General features: G+C 33.9%; 3 protein-coding genes across 3 annotated transcripts; 2 read left to right on the forward strand and 1 right to left on the reverse strand.

Annotated features, from left to right (window-relative positions):
* The first annotated feature begins 945 nt into the window (after window positions 1-945).
* Window positions 946-5,508, forward strand: LOC141670541 (putative serine/threonine-protein kinase PBL25). Its single transcript, XM_074476435.1, has 5 exons — window positions 946-3,390; window positions 3,669-3,901; window positions 3,996-4,185; window positions 4,370-4,761; window positions 5,075-5,508. The coding sequence occupies exons 1-5, from the start codon at window positions 3,252-3,254 to the stop codon at window positions 5,432-5,434; spliced, it is 1,314 nt and encodes a 437-aa protein (XP_074332536.1). The 5' UTR covers window positions 946-3,251; the 3' UTR covers window positions 5,435-5,508.
* Window positions 5,509-8,563: 3,055 nt separating this feature from the next.
* On the forward strand, window positions 8,564-11,126 carry LOC141672357 (cyclin-dependent kinase inhibitor 3-like). Its single transcript, XM_074478931.1, has 3 exons — window positions 8,564-9,051; window positions 10,461-10,661; window positions 10,766-11,126. Exons 1-3 carry the CDS (start codon window positions 8,657-8,659, stop codon window positions 10,833-10,835), a joined length of 666 nt encoding a protein of 221 aa, XP_074335032.1. The 5' UTR covers window positions 8,564-8,656; the 3' UTR covers window positions 10,836-11,126.
* Window positions 11,127-13,419: 2,293 nt separating this feature from the next.
* LOC141672596 (cytochrome b5-like) lies at window positions 13,420-15,405 on the reverse strand. Its single transcript, XM_074479234.1, has 3 exons — window positions 15,176-15,405; window positions 14,039-14,105; window positions 13,420-13,889 (listed from the first exon to the last, which is right to left on the reverse strand). The coding sequence occupies exons 1-3, from the start codon at window positions 15,260-15,262 to the stop codon at window positions 13,645-13,647; spliced, it is 399 nt and encodes a 132-aa protein (XP_074335335.1). The 5' UTR covers window positions 15,263-15,405; the 3' UTR covers window positions 13,420-13,644.
* Window positions 15,406-18,199: the final 2,794 nt, after the last annotated feature.

An 18,199-nucleotide genomic window follows, 5' to 3' on the forward strand; every position in this document is an offset into this window, starting at 1 on the left:
ATGAGGCACCATTGTAACTTGGTCAAGGCATCATGCAAGTTATCTCTTAAACTTTTCTCACAAATGAAGTTAAATAATCATGAGAGATGTATGTATTAACCGGATATTATGTTCAAATCTGACCATTTATTTTAGGTTCATAAAGTTGCTATATATGGTACAGATAAAAGGAGATAACTATATAATTATTCACTTTAAAGTTTAAACAAAGTTACAAAATAAGTATATAATCTAGACTTATAGGGTTCTTCCTAGTCAAAAAAGTTGAAAACTAACCGGCAAACCAAGAAAAAGCTACACATTTGCTTTTCTTTAGTTTTCTTTTCTTGCCAAAGATTCTTCTTGTATATATAATTGTAAAAGTTATTTTTGAAATTTAACTAGTTTATCACATTTTTGTTATTACTTTGTTTACTATTCAAGTGCATAAGATAACAATTTCTGCTTATAAACAAAGTTTCAGTGCCGTGGTCAAGTTCTTATTCTTGTTTCGGGAGGTCAAGAGATCAGCTTTTTTCGATAATACATTTTTTTAAGTTTTAATTTTTGATTGTTAAGGTCCCATATTATTAGAAAAATTTCTACTTACACGTGCTACATAAAAATTTGAAAAATTTTATATACTCCTCCGTCCCAATTTATCTGTTTTGTTTGATTTTTGATGGTCAAATTGACTCAATTTTAGGGGGAAATAAAAACTCATTTTTTTCATTATTTTAAAAAATGAAATGTTCATATTAAATTAGATTAAACATACTTTCTAATCATATAATTTTTATAAATATTTTCGATAATGTATTATGTGAAATTTTCAGTCAAAATTTGATTAATTTGATTGTAAAAATTCAAAAATAGCGGATAAATTGGACCGGAAACAGTATTATTTATGATTTTACTACTAGGTCTCCTGAAAAACTCAACATATATTAAATTGGCATAGTGAAGCCTTACAGTTAGATAATATTTAAAGTGTATCACTACTCTTCTTTTCATATTTCCATCCTTCTTTGTATTCTTTCTATGAATCTCAGAACTTCCTAAAACTAAATTCTAACTGATTTTCATTTGCTCTAATTATTTTCTTTTGTAGAAGCCTGTATTGCATGGCTTTCTTTAAAAGCTCAATCAAAATTCCATGCTTTAGATCTATCTCACTTGTTTTCTTCATCTGTTTTGTTTCCACCTTGTTCTTGAGTTGCACTAGTGCTTCCTCAATGATTCCCAGTAAGTTCGAAAGACAAAGGCTGTTGCTTTCACAAGCTAATGTTCATTCTTCAAGTTCTGTATCATCATCGTCATCGTCGTCGTCTTCTACCAAGGCATGTAATTATTTTGGTAAATGCAAAGTGCAGTTTGAAGGTGATGAGCATGCGGTTCCAAGTGGACCAAACCCTATTTCTAACAGGTGAAAAAAACACAGAAATTTTCTTTGCGTGAGGATATAAAATTTTGGACCGTAAATGAGCTCGGATCCAAGTAAGTCAGGCTCGATATATGGTTATTATTATCAAGAAATGGTTTAATGTGTGATCTTAGCATGTAAATGAGTTTGAATCTAAGCAGGCAACTTGATATTTAATTGTTGTTGCAGAGAAAAATACATGGCCTTGTAATATAATTCGATTATTATTTAGCAAGTACTGCTTTAGCCTAAAGGAGATTAATTTTCCCAGTTGCTTGTAATTTTGATTCTTGCAGTCTTGCACATCAGTACATTTGAAGGTAACATTTGCTTGATTACCTATGCGCGATTAGTTGCTAGTTTTATTCGTTTCTTCTTCAATTATACGATCTTTCACTTGTATCTAGCTAGCGAGAATAAGGCATCCAGTACTCTGTAGATTGGATTGTATATATGAAGGTAGAGGAGATTTGATGAATAAGCAGGCATTCTTGCAGGGGAGCTGGTGTTAAACTAGTTCTTGAGAATTTCTCAGAATTTAAGCAGCCAAGTCACCATAAATTTTGCTATGAGAGACCAGAGTTACACGTTTAATGATTCATATGCAAGTATTCATTTTTGATTGTAGTAAATATCTAAGAATTATGTGTGTGCTTAAGTTAACGAGGCTGGTCAGAGACAATCGGTTGTTGCAGCATATCATATTGCAGTAGGTTTCTACAATACGTATTCAGTAGGGTTTTTGGGTAAATACATGGACTGCGGTACAACATGCTGCTAACAACCGACTGCCCTGACCATCTCCATTAAGATAATAAATCAATATGGATGCTTGTTAATACATAAGGTATGGTAACAGTACCTGGCAGCTGATGATAATGAGTTGTACTGAAATCAGAATCTGATACTACTGCTGCATTTCAAAGTGAGCAAGAATCGCTTCACTCAGTCACTATTTTTTCGCTTTATTTTGTTTGACTTTGCTTTTTCTGATCATCAATCAACTTAAATATTCCAGTATAGCCTAGCCCATTTGATACCATGAGTTTGAGGGCTCCTCACTTTGCAGAAACTATATGAATACATGAATGCTTAAATATTCGAAATGTTTTTCATTTCTTCTCCACTCGAAAAGTAATAAACTGTTTTTCAGAATCCAACACATTCCGATGCAATCATCTATTACAAGATTTATCTTTTCTGAATACGGCTTATAAGCTAATAAGTATTATCCGTTTCAGAATAATCTCCTGATGAGCGAAAATCTAACCAAGAACAAACGCAGATTAAACGTCCGATTACCAAAAAAAAAAGTTCTGTAAAACGTTTATTTGAATCAAACCAACAGAGATGTTAAAGATTTCCCGCCAAATTGGTTCCCCACATTTTGGCTTTTTTATTACTTTTATGTTAAATTTAAGTTCCCTTTAATTTCTCTCTTCCTTTCTTTTCTCCATATTATGTGGTATTTTTCAGAGCCAAACACGCCCTTAAAAAAATTATTTTTACACTTTCTAGTTTTATCTGAGGTTTTGTTGTTTGTTTTTTTTAAAAAAATTTCTGCTAATTTTGTCATGTTTCCTGGATTATGGGGTTATAGATTTCTTTTTGTTACAATGTAAACCCATAATCTAAAATGATCATCTCAAGGTAATATTGAAATTTGAAACTTCTTGACAAAAATTTTGATGGCAATATGTATTTGCCTTTCTTGACATGAACTCGGACTCGTAAAATATTCGAGATATATTGATGGAATCCTGATAATCAAGATTTTCAATGTTTTCTGGAAATAGTGGAAGCAATTGTTGAAAAATTGTTATTGGATTGGCTTTCTTGCACCCTGTAAATGGGTTGCTTTCCTTGTTTGAATTTTTCTCAGAAGAATGCAAAAAGGAGACCAAAGTACAGATATTCAACAAATTTGTCACCAGCTGCTGCAGCACCTAACTGCAGACATCCTCCTACATATTATGGTAAAAAGCGCGGTAAGTACATTGCAATCGCGAGCTATATGAATTTGATGATTGTAACGATACAGCTCGATCAAGCCAAGGTGGAGCGGTATCTGGATCATTCTAATATATGAAAAAAAACTGGGAAAGATTTTGGCCCCTGAGAGTGCCATGAGTTATTTGTTTTTCTTGTTTTTATGGCATTGTTTGAGTTAATTTTTTTTTCTTGTTTTTGCATAATTGAAAGCATTAACTTGAACAATGAATCATATTTTAGGGGAGAAATTAAAATTTGAACTTCTTATGTGTAGTCGAAATCTCCAGAAATCTTCCAACTGAAACCTCAATCACTACGCCTGCATCTAGAAGGCCCTCACCTGAGGCTACAGACAATAAGCCTGAGCATGCCAACAAAAACTTTTCAGCTCAATCTTTCAGTTTCCGTGAGCTAGCAACTGCAACAAGGAATTTCCGACAAGAGTGCCTTTTAGGAGAAGGGGGATTCGGACGTGTTTATAAGGGAACAATTGAAAGGACTGGCCAGGTGATTATATGTTAGTGTTGGTTTATCTAATATGCTAGACTTGTGATCATCATTCAGTTATCAAAAAGGCGCTTTCTGGTTTATTTACACTCAGGTTGTAGCTGTAAAGCAACTAGATCGTAATGGAGTGCAAGGAAACAGAGAGTTTCTTGTAGAAGTCCTGATGTTGAGCCTCCTCCACCATCACCATTTGGTTAGTCTTATTGGATATTGTGCTGATGGAATTCAGAGACTTCTTGTTTACGAGTACATGCCACTAGGATCGCTTGAAGATCATCTATTAGGTACAAATTTCTTCTCTTGGATGTCTGCAATATGTAGCTGAAATCATTGTGATTTAGTTAATAAATCTCAATGTGTATCTCCAAATGATTTTCACTCAAGCATTAGAGGATTTCTTTACAACCCATCATATCTCGACGTTTCATGTTCCTCTAACGATATATACTTTGGTCCATTGATCTGCAGATCTCAAACCAGGTCAACAGCCATTGGATTGGTTTACAAGGATGAAAATCGCCCTACATGCTGCCAAAGGTCTAGAATATTTGCATGACACGGCCAGTCCACCAGTCATATACCGTGATTTAAAGTCCTCAAATATCTTGCTGGACCAGGATTTCAATGCAAAACTGTCAGATTTTGGATTAGCCAAGCTTGGACCTATGGGGGATAAAACTCATGTCTCATCAAGGGTGATGGGAACATATGGCTATTGCGCGCCTGAGTATCAAAGAACAGGTCAATTAACAGTCAAGTCGGATGTATACAGCTTTGGAGTTGTGCTGTTGGAGATGATTACAGGTAGGAGAGCCATTGATACCACAAGGAGATATGAAGAGCAAACACTAGTTGCTTGGGTAAGCTCTATCTCCATTATCCTATCCCTACAGTTTAACTATCAAATTCGGTCATTAGAATAATATAAGATCCTGAAAAGAGTCATTCTCTTACACCTTGAGGTTTTAGAGTAACTGGTTACTTGACATGGTATCAGAGCTCAGGCTCTGTCACCCCCAACATTTCTCACAATTTATGAGGGACCTTGAGATTTTAGAGTAACTGGTTCCTTGACAAAATAATCTAAATTCTGAATAATCTTAGTTGCATTTTTAGTAGCCCTTTCTAATTTGTCACGAGTGGTTATTAACGACTTCTGTAACCTTTGAGCAGGCAGCACCGATGTTAAGGAAACAAAGCAGATACTCAGAACTAGCTGATCCACTCCTTGAAGGAGAATTTCCGAGAAAAGGCTTAAATCAAGCAGTAGCAATTGCTGTCATGTGTCTGCATGAGGATGCACCAGCACGTCCACTGATGACAGATGTGGTTAGTGCTCTCAGCCATCTTGGCAACAAACCTGAATCAATAGTAGCTTCTCCTATTACAGCGCGATCTCCACAAACTGTGAGGCATGTCGATGAAAAACATTCCAGTGAGACGAATAGAAGAGAACGCGATGTAGCGTTAGCAGAAGCTAAGGAATGGGGCACAAAGTTAAAAGACCAACCGGTTTCAGAAGCTTCTGTTTAATGCTAAGATCCATTTTAATTTTTGCATGCTTGTACATTATTGAACTTTAGATGATTACTTAACGTTTCTGAGAATCACATTTCTTTCTCGGCCGAAAAGATGATACAAAAACTGCAGAATCCATGCAATGATAAAGCAGGTTGGTTCTAAAAGAACAGATTCATTTTACGGTTTTAGAGTTCATGTGCGAAACTTCAAAACAGGGGAACTTGTGAGAGTATTTGTGAAACATGTTTCTGTACAAACTTATGTAACCAATCACGACTCCTTGGTGTACGTGTGTTAAATATATGATCCTATTGGCTCATTCCTCTAACACCTTAGGGTTTTAGATGAGCTGGTTACTCAACATGGTATCATCAGAGCTTAGGCTGGCGGGAGAACTAAGGTTCGATTACCAGCCATCCCCAATATTCTCACAATTTAATGTGGACACTATGTTCCACTCTTCGACCCATAAATGGGCTTTCGAGTGAGGGGTTTTAGATGAGCTGGTTAGTGTAATCAATTAGAAAAAATAAATATTTCAATTTTATAGATTTAGGTACAACGAAGTAGTTTACAATTTGTGCTAGTATCCAAATTTTTTTTAAAAAATTATACTCTCTCTAGTCCATAATATAAGATAATGTAAGTATATTTAGTTAGATCGTAAATTATTTTTTGTCTCGTACGATAAACACATACTCGTAAAATTACTGAAACTCGAACTCTAAATCTTGAGATTAAAATTTAAGCGGGTATTAAATGTATATTATAATAGCTACTACAAGATTTTGTCTTGTACAAATAAACACATAATCTTAGGGCCTGTTTGGCTAGAAAAATAAGTTACTTATTCGCTAATAAGTAAACAAGTATTATTGATGAGTGTTTGTTGAGTTAGCTTATAAGTCGAATTTACAATTTATAAGCTAATAAGTTGAATATTATTAACGACGTACTTTTTCTCAATTTATTTTGATTTTTCGCTTTTTATTAACTTTTGTTTTTAAATTTATGTTTTTAGATGTCTTTTTAATTTAAAATTTACGAATTAAGATAATTATATGTAAAATTTATTTATTTTAGCTCAGTTAAGTAAAAAATTTTATGACATTTAATCAAACACTTATTTAACTTATAAATGTCCATCTACTTATCACTTATAAGTTTATTATTCATTTTAAGTAATAAACTACTCCCTCTATTTTTTTTATTTGTCGCTTTGACTTTTGTACACATTTCAATGTTTTTTGACCGGCTAGTTAAAATTATCATTTATAAAATTTTCTTTTTGTAAATAAAAGTAGACAACTTATATTTTAATTCACAAAAAGAAAATTTTTAAATTTTTTTTCTAACTAAACAGTCAAACCACATTGAAATACGTGCAAAAGTCAAACCGACAAATAAAAAAAAACAGAGGGAGTAGTTATTTCAAGATTTTCCAAACGGACACTTAATATCTATTCAAATTTCGACAAATTTCGACAAATTTCGACGATAAATAATGAAGCACACATTAAATTAAGCAATATGTGATAAATCGTATGCAGACGAAATTAAGAAGTGCAGGTAAGTTGTACTAGAGGAGCATCCCAATGCAGCATCATAATCATAAATACTTGGATCAAGCTATGGCTATACAGATACTCATCTGATTGTTGCACCAAATGAAGATACAGTTTGGAGAAAAGTGAAAAGTTATGAAATTTCACACCCAAAGTTTAATGATCAAATTGAGTATTACTGACAGTGATGATAATACCTATACAGTACAGCACCTCATAAACAAAGCAACTGTTGCAGTGTTGCTGCTGCTAAACAAGTTTTGAGGTCATTAATGAAAGTCAATGCCATTGCCTCTTGTTTTAATTCCATACCAGGTGGTGCTTTTAATCTTTTTTCTTGTGTTTATTCAATTCTTTTGAGTTCTGGGAAATCATCATCAGGCATCAGCATCAGCAACATTGGATTACTAGAAAGAAGGAAACATGAAGATACAGGGAAAAAGCATCTTTCTGTCTAGGCTCATTTGCTATTTTATCACCAAATATGATGCTGGTAACCGGTATAGTACTCCCCCGTTCCAAAATGATTTTTCCATTTTGACTTTCGTACTGTTCATGGTAAGCGATTGACTACTAATTTACGTCTAAACTATAAGATCAAACATAATCATGAGTGATTTTGTTGGATTCGTATTTATTTTGACTTTCGTACTGTTCATGGTAAGCGATTGACTACTAATTTACGTCTAATCTATAAGATCAAACATAATCATGAGTGATTTTGTTGGATTCGTATTTATGAGTACTTTAATATAATAAAGTTTTTATATTTAATATTAATATAAAATTAAAGATATTAACTTTTATTAACTAACATGTATAACACAAATATGAAATATTTTTAAGGAAGTGGAGTGTGCCTATACTAGTATGGTAAGGATGACTTTGTAAGATGAAATACTACTAAGTGAAATACTACTAAGTGCTAACTGATACAAGATGAAATTAAAATTGGTGTACTTGATTGATTTTACTATATAAATAAAAAAGGATTAAAAAGACATAGTACATGATTGTACCATGAAATTTCAAGATGTGAGTGGAAATACTTATTACAATCACATTTTATAATAGAATCTCAATAAATGAATATTTGATAAACGAATAATCTCGATAAATGAATATAGTTTTTTCGGTTTCAATATTCTAGAAACAATATATTTTTGATCTCGATAATTGAATAATCTCGATTAATAAATAAAATATTTCGGACGGAAGGTTATTCATTTATCGAAGTTTAACTGTAGTTTCTGATAATCATCAGACTGAAATTTCATGACCGAAACAAGTATATATATACCAAACTCATGTTTAATAAAACCAAAAATGTTAAGATATCCTACTTTTAGATTATTATAAAAAAGACTACTTTTTACATAAATGACTGTTATTGAAAATTCCTTCTCCGAATAAAAATAGTATTTTCTCATTAACTAAATAATTCTATCTTTTTTCAATATACTAAAAAATTCTTTCTTCAATATACTAAAAAATACTCATATTAAAGTAATGTGGGACCCACAAACAAAAAAATGAATTCCCTTTTTCCCTCCTCTCTCTCCTCCCTCTATAATTTCCCTCTCTTTCTCTCTCCCCCTTCAAAACCCCCCAACAACAACAAACAAGAACCCCTCTTTCCCTCTCCCAAAAATTCAAGAAAATCAAGAACATGGGCAGATACATGAGAAAAGCTAAAATCACAAATGACACTATTGCCCTTGTAACAGACCTTTCTTCATCAAACAACAACACTACTATCTGTACAAGAGCCAAGACTCTAGCTTTACAACAACAAAAAGGCCAAGCAAATTGTGTTAATTCCTCAGACCCATCTTCATATCTTCAGCTGCGTAGCAGAAGACTTGAAAGATCCAATCTTTTTGGTGGTCTGAAGCTGAGAAAGAGTGGTGGTGAAGAGGGACAAAAGATAGAGTGTGGTAAGGCAAGAATGAGGAATGTGAAGTTGGGTTTGATTAGCTGTGGCAGTGATGAAAAGGGGTGTTTTGGTGATGTTGGTGAGGGTTCTTTTGGGGAGAATGACTGGGAGTTTCAAGCCAGAGATGGGTATTTTCTTATATTCTCTCCTTATTTTTTTTATGTTATTTTTAGTACATTTTAGTGTGTGAGAGGGAGAGAGAGAGAGATAGAGAGAGAGAGGGAGGGAGTGACAGAGAGAGAGAGAGAGAGAGAGAGAGAGAGAGAGAGAGAGAGAGAGAGAGAGAGAGAGAGAGAGAGAGAGAGAGAGAGATGTATTGTAAACAATTAAATGCTCATTTCTCATTTTTTTTGTAAAGTTGTTTTGGTGAGTCCTTTTTTATTTTGCCAAATTGTTTTGGTCAGTTTTGTTATACTAGTGAGTTTCATGTTTAAATCTTGAGAGTTGAGGAGAAATTACTCAAAGGGTTGATTACATAAGCTTGCTGAGTTGCTGCATTAAATATGTGTTTCTTTGTTTGGGAAAGATTGGGTTGGTATATCTTTGGGATTTGAAATGTGGTTGTTTTTTGTTAGTGAAGAGCTTCTTGAATGACTTTTGTTTACTAAAATCAGAAAAGAGTTTCCTTTTCTTGTTCTTTAATGATTCTTTTTCTTAACCATTTTTTCCAAAATAGATTAATGGAGTGTATGTGTATGCATGTGTGAAGTTCCATGCCTCTTTTTACCAATTGCCTTGATTTAGTTGTCAGTTTGCAGAGCTTTTTTAGTCTGTTTACTATTAAAGGTTTCTTTTTGTTAGTTGTAATCATCTTAATATTACCTGCTGTTAATACATTTGTATTGGTAAATTTTACTTTCTTTGCTAAGGTGGCATACTTCTTTCACTTAATTATTTTCTATATAAGTTTTTTCAATTATTTCTTATGAGGTTCAATTGTTCAAATTGAGTGTTCTATCTGATCTATGTGTTTTCTGAACATGCCATGATTTCTGAAGCCACTGCCTCTGTAGGCTTCTTTGTAGAAAACTACTGTAATGTTTAAGTTGTACCATATATGTAAGTAAAATTTCCTAAAGGTACCAGTACCCTACATACTTGAAGTATACTACAATGTTCATGCATTTTGTGTAGTTGCTTTCAGAAGATTATAGTAGTGTTTTTTATTGGTGAGAGGTCCTTTTAGTTATTTATTAAAATTGTTACTGTATTACTTTCCCACTTGACTTATATTGTTATATGTTATGGCATTATGCTAGTTGCTTCACTTGGTATATCCAGCCAACATGGTTCTAATGACAATGACATCCCACTGAATCACTAAAATCTGAGAAAACATTTTAGGATGTGTTATTTGTAACGTTTTCTTGACACTGTACTTTTCGGTATGTTTTATAATGTTTTCTTCATACTATACTTTTCGGTGTTTGGGATTCTTGTATAATGTATATCTTGTGATAAGTGCCCTGAATATAAGATAAATTGTTTATAATGCATAGTCTATTTACTGAAATATTAACATGCATATTTCATACAGGAGTACCAGGGAAACCACTCCTTGTAACCCGATAAGAAGCTCAGACAGTATCGGAACACCTGGTTCCAGTACAAGGCGTGCAGGTCTAGTGGCATCTAATCAAAGGAGCTGGAACATGATGCAACAAATCCCAACCAGTCATGAGATGGAAGATTTCTTCACATTTGCTCAGCAGGAACAGCAGCGACTTTTCACTGAGAAGTATGCCATAGTCTCTACTATGTTAATTTGGTAATTACATTTTCAGGTATATTTAACCTTGTGTAAAGATTTGCTATAATTTTTTATTTTTTTGTAAATTTCAGATACAACTTTGATGTCGTGAATGATGTACCCTTGCCTGGACGCTATGAATGGGTGAGCGTGCACCCTTAAGCTGGAGCCAGATTAATAACTGGGATACAATTTCCATAATTTCTGACATGTTCAGATTATTGTTACTTAATAAGCTCAAGAACACGTCGATGTAGGATTAGTAGGTCTTTAGTTTGTCTCCCTTCATTAGTTAGGTAGAAACAAGGCTAATGTGTATTCAAATCTGTTGCATACAGAAGCAGATGTATTACTAACCTTTAGAGAACAGATTTGAGAACTAGAATGCAGTTTTAGGTTTTAAGAAGTTTAGTGTTGTAACTTGAGAATGCTCATTAATCGAAGATTTAATTTTCTCTACATTCGGTGTGAAAATTGCCTTGTGAGAACACTCCATAAATCAAGATAGAGACATCCCTTGTTAGAAAATTAAATGAAAGATTGTCCCTGACCCTGTGGCTTAATATGATTTCCTAACTGTTTTGAGGGAGTTATAAAAATCAATTTTCATGCATATGGACTTGATTATCTTGCTCAGAATCTCTTTGCATAGTTTGATTATCCGCTGCATTTATTTGTGAAAAACGAAAAACATACGTTCACCCCCTCTGTATGTACCTATTGAACTTAACATTATCCATGTGCATGCATATTTCCCAATTTTTACAGTGGTTATTAAGTTTCGGTTTCTGGTAAATATGCATTTCTATCTTTAGTGTTCATTATGCCATGAAACATAAGCTTCTAAATCTTGTTTCATTTGCTTAATGTAGTGCATTTGCATTGTAGTTTGGTACCATGCCAAACATGAAGTTCTACATTGCATTTCTCTTGCCAATAATCACTAATATTCCTTCTCTTTATACAAGCTCATCTCTAGTTTTTCCTGTAAGAGTGATGAACAAAAGAACAAGAACTCTGTTTTACCTGTGACATTTGTGTGTGTGTGTGTGTGACATAAAGTCACGAGTTACTGAGTAAGAATTAGTATTGCTGCAATTTTAGCAGGCCCTTTTGTCTTCAAGGTAATATCTGAAGGTTCAAAGCCTTTAAAGACTCAAAAGGCCATTTACTGTTGACTCGTGCTTGTAGTTTTCCTAATCAGATTTGGAAACTTTTGTTGTATTTTGTATGATCATGCAGCAATGAAATTTACATTTAGCTGACATGCTAAATTGCTATTCCTCTCCCGTCTAATTGTATACAGTTTTTTTCAATGTTCGACACACATTTTACGGTGAATATAAAGTATAATTCCACAATTTATTTTTGGATGTTTCTTTTTTGACAACAAATTTTGATTCAGGATTCAAAACATTTAAAAATTATCTACGGAACTATATTTTAAAGGAGCCTTAAAATGCATGTCGAGCTTCCTAATGTATACTGCCTAGGGGACAGAGGGAGTAATGCAATATCTTAACACTGTTATTGTTGCTAGACATCTCACAAGAAAGAAAATATATTTTGATAATTTTTTTAATTTTTTTGAAGTTTGGAGACTGTTTTAAGAGGAGAATCTAGTTTCTGATTGAGTGACCCTGAAATAGACTGTCAAGACTCAAGAGGCTGAAAATAGAACAAAAATTCTGAACTTGATTATTGAATATGCTCACTACTGCTGAAAAAGTTGAGATTATTCTGTACCATCTGGGCCTATTCATTCAATTTTTTTGCTTTGTTTTCAAAACTTCTCTGGTAGATCAAGTCCTGTGTGAATGGTCACTTCTGCTAACTGATGTGTATATTAATGATTTTATTACCAATAAGAACTTGACAAGGTTTTAGCTGTACAAGTCAAGGAGGATATTTTGAGCACGAACGGAGACAAATGTGTGCGTGAGTATTAAAATTTCTCCTGTGACCGAAAAATCGACTACCATGCTTAAAAGTCTTTGAAGCAGTTTATATGCAAGTCCTACAAACAGGGTATGTAAAGTTTACCTGTGATTTCTACAATGTATCACAGAGGAACATTTTAATAAATTTCGATTTTTATACATGTTTCATCAGACATCACATAACTGCATGGCTTATAGGATTGTAAAGGATATGGATATGGTCAGATGGTGGATTGGTGATACACATATGACAAGCCTTCTAAGCCCATATGTTGTTAAAAAGGGCAACTATCTTGAGATGTAAAGAGTAAGGTCCATAAAATGCTGTTGTGTTGTATTCCCTGGGTGCACTGCATTATTGTTTGACAAAGTAGACCAATTTGGTGTTCTAAGTTCTAATACAAACTACATGATTAGTGTTTTTTTTTGCTTAATAACTAGATGAATATTGTCTTGTTTGTGCATCTCCTGCCTGTGTCTGTAAAACAAGTATACTTAAAGATGCTCAATTCTCAGACAGGTTAATCAACTAGCTTTAGCTATGTAGTGTGTTCTCTTCCTTTCTATGTGAGTTTGTGGTCTTTTTGCAACTACAGAAAGGGGTTGTTTGTGCTTTAATCTACAGAATAACAGAAGTCACTTTCTTTGCATAAACACATAATTGTTCAGTCAAATATGGATATCAAGGAACCTAACAGCTTTATTCAACATTAGCGATTACATGAAAACGAGTATTCTTCAACAAGAGCTTTGTTAAACTATCACATCCATTCATATAGTATAGTTGGCAAAGAGAAGCTAGCAAGTGATAAACGTCAGATTCTATTTTTCATTTCAGAAAAGAAATTTGCTTAAGAAATAAAACTGTCAAAAGCTCCTAATGCAATTGCACTCAACAAGATTCAAAGTTTAAATTTCATAAAACCCCGTACCTTAATTATTAGTTTATAAGGGGTTCCGATTCGTATGGACTAGAGAAATTGAATCACACATGATGGATTCCATTTGGCGGAACTTTTCAATCGTCAAGCTTATTTAGCATAGAAGCGGATGCCGGCAGCCACACATAGGAAGATAACTGGAACTAAGAACTGGAGCATCTTGATGATGAAATCTCTTGTTTTGTCCTGATTGTAATGAGGCTGCTTTGGTGGAGTATATGTGGTCGTCTTGGAGATGGTTGCTGAATCGATGTCCCCGATATAAAATTCAGCAAGCATTGCCTTTGCTGTGCTACTGTGTCCAATATCCTCAAAATCATCAGTGGCATCTTTTGCTGCAATTGTTATCACTTATCAGTAACACTTATAGCAATATCATTCAAATGTGTGTGTCGTTATTGCACATGAAGTATCAAACTATTTGGCAAGTCATAATGAGGTTTGTGTATTAGCCAGTTGTAGTGATAAAGCATTGCAATTGTACCTGTAACTGATAACAAAACATCATCACCGCCCGGATGTTCCTCCAAGAACTTCGTCACATCATAAACCTGTTCTTCCACGCCAAAATTAGTAGTGCATAAAGTAGAAGGCTTGAACAACCAATAACTCTAACAAAGCGATTTGAGGACATTCACGAATTAATTAACTTGATTTCAGAGTAAGACAACATTTTGCTAAATTCCATTCCAATTGCGGTTCAACTGGATTGTTTACTTGATGCTAGGAAGTAGAAAGTGCTTCCTTGGTCAAAGTATTTGCAGTAAGAGATAAGTAAATTAAGACCATAGACTTCTCATGACTTATCTCAACAATGCATTATTTGGCTTGGTAAATCAGCTTCTTTTGTTCCGTAACAGGTATGTATAGGTTGGGATCTCATTTTTTTTAGACAGTCTGATTCCGCAAGGGAATACATACTAGAGATCGCAATTAGCAATTATACAAATATCTATCTTGAATCATGCTGAACAGCCCAGGTTTACAGAGCGATTTAAGATGCAATTTTCCTTATCAGCACTCGACCAACATTAACATTAGTAGCAAAAGTCTAATCCATTTCAGATCCAAAGTCACAATTTTGTTTGCAAATTAATGAAAAGGTAAGCTCAATAGCTCATTTATAACCACAATTTCTGAATGCAGTTTTATCACCTCAAGATTTAATAGAAAATGACTTAAAATGACAGAGAAAATTGCCTAGAAATTTATAATTAATAAAGATAAAACCAGAATGAGCAGCAGTCCACACAAAAGTCACATGCTTTAGAATATCCACACATAAAGAATCAGCCAATCAGGTCAACTATGCTAAGAACACAAATCAACACCCTACAATAAAATATTCACAATTCTTCCAATTCCATAAAATTAACTATGAACAATCACAATTCTTTGACAACTCTAATCCTGCATGCAATTACTAACATCTATTGGAATCCCAAAAATGTGATCTTGAAAACCAAGAAAGCTTAAAAACAGAGAGGGGGAGAGAGAGGGGGAGAGAGAGAGAGAGAGAGGAGAGGGAGAGGGAAAGGGAGAGGGAGAGGGAGAGGGAGAGGGAGAGGGAGAGGGAGAGAGAGAGAGAGAGAGAGAGAGAGAGAGAGAGAGAGAGAGAGACCTTGCCCTCAATGATCAGCCAACAATCTGTGGAGGTGTTGTGCACAGAGACCTGAGACAGAGTATAGACCTTGCCATCACCTCCCATTTTTTCTGTAAAACAAAGGAAGAACACCAGAGAGAAGGGTAGGCAAGAAATCAATAAATTTAGCTAGATGGACCAAACATGCATATAAAAATAAGTAATGCAAGTGGTGGTTTGGGGGTTGGTGGGAGATCAAACAATGCAAGATGGACTGTCTGCTGTCTTAAAGGGCTGCTGCCTGCTGGTTTATTTTTTCCCATTTGCTGTGCTCACCTAACCATTTAAGATGTCATAAATAAATCTATTTTGGCCTGTATTTTTTGGTCAGATCTAATCTAGTAGGTGAAATATATGTTACTAGTTTTCTTTAGTATTTTAAACCAATAAATGTGAAATGCAATTACAATTTTTAAAATTTGTTTTGTTAACACTTAAAATGTAGTTATCCCAAATTTGTATATCTATTTTCATAAATTGCAGTTTGTATCCCCTCTTGCCTAATTCTTTAACCCTAATTGCTGTTTTCAACAATATATCTCGTATTTTCTCTTCAATAAAAGATTTTATATGTTGTTGAATACAATAATTTGGGTAAAAAAACTGACAAAATTTGGCAAAAAAGGTGCAACTTGAAACGGATTTCAAAATAGGGAGATGCAAACTGTAATTTATGAACATAGGTATACAAAATTGATTTTTGGCCAAATATAAGGGTGCAAAATGAAATTCTCTCAAACTTTTATCCTAATTTCAGATTGAATTTTTCATAATTACATATATTAATAAAACTGATAAATATATTTTTCTGAAAATATATTAATTTTTTTTAATATTAATATTTTAATCTCGGTAAATAATTCCCCACCAGGCAAGTAGTGATAAAAGAGCAGTGTAACAAGAAAAAGAACGCTACAAGAAAAAAGACCAATTATAACAAAAAAGTTGAAAAAGAACACTTAGAAGTTAAAACAATTTTTTTATTTTTTGTTAAGTTGAAGTCAAAACAATTTTAATCCACTAAAAGAAGTCATGCAGATTACAGTAGAAAGCATAAGTTTTCTGCCAACAGCAAATCAAAACACTAATCTCTCTGATCCTTTCTCCAACTCTTCATCTAGTGGAATGTTGAACATGACCGATTTTTGAGCGATTTATCGGCCGATTTATATAACAGAGAGTAGCAGACGCCTCATATATTCTATTTAAACACAACAGCAGAGAGTGAGAAATGAAAAAAATTACATTAAAATCTCTTGGGATCTACAGAAATACAAAAATCTGTTTGTAAATCATGGCTATCTCTATTTTTAATGTAAAACAACACAACAATTATCAAAACCCTGACCATAATGACTGCCCCTTATAACTTGTTATTAGGTTTTAAGATCAACTGTATAAATCAAAGAAGTTTCCTAGTAGATGTATAAACATGGCTTCTAAATGAAGGAACTTGAACATGCTACCCATTTTCATCACAAGATTGTTATATAAATCAATCAAAGTCCCCTCCATGTCTGATAATTATTAACTAGGTGCGTCACTAATTTCAGTTTTTGACAACTTTAAGAATAATTAGGACAGTTTTCATGCAATCAGTGTCCTGATACATTCAGAACTGGACCAGTTTGTATTTTCATTCCATGTTCTTTTAGAACTCATGACAATTACAAGCCCCTTTAATAGTTTCTAAGTAAATGAAGGGAATAAACAAAAGATGAACATAGAGGAAACTCACATAACTATTAATACTTCCTCCAATTTGAGTGTATACGAGGATTAACAAAATCTGACTGAACAAGGAATTCTGAGCATAAATCCATAATAAATATGAAATGTCTTGCCTTACAATGCGTTTAACCAAACACGAGCAACTAAATTGTCTTCGAAACTGACAAATGGTTTCTCTCTTAATGAACTGTTAATCACAAAGTTAAAGAGTCAGGACCAATTGGAGGACTTTTGTTCTCTGAATAAATAGAAGTCATTCCTTGAAGGAAAACCAGACTAGGCGTATAAGTAAAGCAGGCGCTGAATGTAAGTTTAGGGTTAGTAACTGGAATGCACTTGGATGTATCTGTTTTGTGATCATAGCTGTGAATGTTACCATATTCATAAAACAAAAAATCATCACCATATCTGAAACCCTGTTTCAAGTGCTCAAAACGCATAAATTCTTTGAATGGTCCGATACGGTACATCATACTCCAACCACCATGGCATTCCTTGTCCTCATCCAAAGAATATATTTCGAGCCTGCCAGTTGTACATGGGTCATACGCCATCAAAGTAAGAAGGTCCTTCATATTTACGACTGTAAATATCTTTTGATAACTAAAATCAGCACAAAATTCGGGCAATAACTTGAACTTGTTACTTGTAGCATCAAACTTGAGTGCAGCTAATGATAGAATAACTTTGTACTTGTCCTTGTCAGATTTGACGGAAGTTAAACATGTCCAATAAGGACAATCCTTTACCATGGTATCTGGAGTGCGTGATCTCTTAAATTTACGAATATAATCAGCATCATCAAACTGACCATGGATCCATAAATCGGAATTAGTGGAGTAAACTGCGTAATACAGATGTGATAAACCAAGCGAGCGATAGCATATTGCGACCTTGTAATCATTAGTAACAGGATCAAAACCGAATCCAGCTCTTATCAAACAACCATAACCTAGCCTCGGAAGGTGAAATTCCTTAGATTGATGAATTGCCGGGTTCCACAAGGCCGCAATGCTTTTAATGTTGTTGTGAAGTATACAAACTAGACCCTTGGCAGAACCAATCAAATAGTTAAACTGACGCCCACGGAGCGCAACAGTCTGCTGGTAGCGGGAGAAAGTAACAATAGAATCTGTTTTATCAGCAACTAGGTAATCACAGTCCCTAGGGTTTTGGTGAGTGTCGTGTTCTTTTACGAATTGTGGACTGGAGAACAGATATAACCACGATTTACATACAGATTTAAAACGTACCACCGACTTGATTGGGAGC

Source organism: Apium graveolens, chromosome 7, assembly GCF_009905375.1.
Source record: "Apium graveolens cultivar Ventura chromosome 7, ASM990537v1, whole genome shotgun sequence".
NCBI lineage: Eukaryota > Viridiplantae > Streptophyta > Magnoliopsida > Apiales > Apiaceae > Apium > Apium graveolens.

Bases quoted from the DNA above. Each gene is read 5' to 3' on its own strand.
- LOC141670541 (XM_074476435.1), top strand. From the start codon at position 3,252: ATGGGTTGCTTTCCTTGTTTGAATTTTTCTCAGAAGAATGCAAAAAGG. The intron at 3,391-3,668 runs GTAAGTACATTG...TCTTATGTGTAG, and splicing joins ATATTATGGTAAAAAGCGCG to TCGAAATCTCCAGAAATCTT. The intron at 4,186-4,369 runs GTACAAATTTCT...ATTGATCTGCAG, and splicing joins GCTTGAAGATCATCTATTAG to ATCTCAAACCAGGTCAACAG.
- LOC141672357 (XM_074478931.1), top strand. From the start codon at position 8,657: ATGGGCAGATACATGAGAAAAGCTAAAATCACAAATGACACTATTGCC. The intron at 9,052-10,460 runs GTATTTTCTTAT...TATTTCATACAG, and splicing joins GAGTTTCAAGCCAGAGATGG to GAGTACCAGGGAAACCACTC. The intron at 10,662-10,765 runs GTATGCCATAGT...TGTAAATTTCAG, and splicing joins CAGCGACTTTTCACTGAGAA to ATACAACTTTGATGTCGTGA.
- LOC141672596 (XM_074479234.1), bottom strand. From the start codon at position 15,262: ATGGGAGGTGATGGCAAGGTCTATACTCTGTCTCAGGTCTCTGTGCAC. The intron at 14,106-15,175 runs GTCTCTCTCTCT...GTGGAAGAACAG, and splicing joins GGCTGATCATTGAGGGCAAG to GTTTATGATGTGACGAAGTT. The intron at 13,890-14,038 runs GTACAATTGCAA...TAACAATTGCAG, and splicing joins TGTTTTGTTATCAGTTACAG to CAAAAGATGCCACTGATGAT.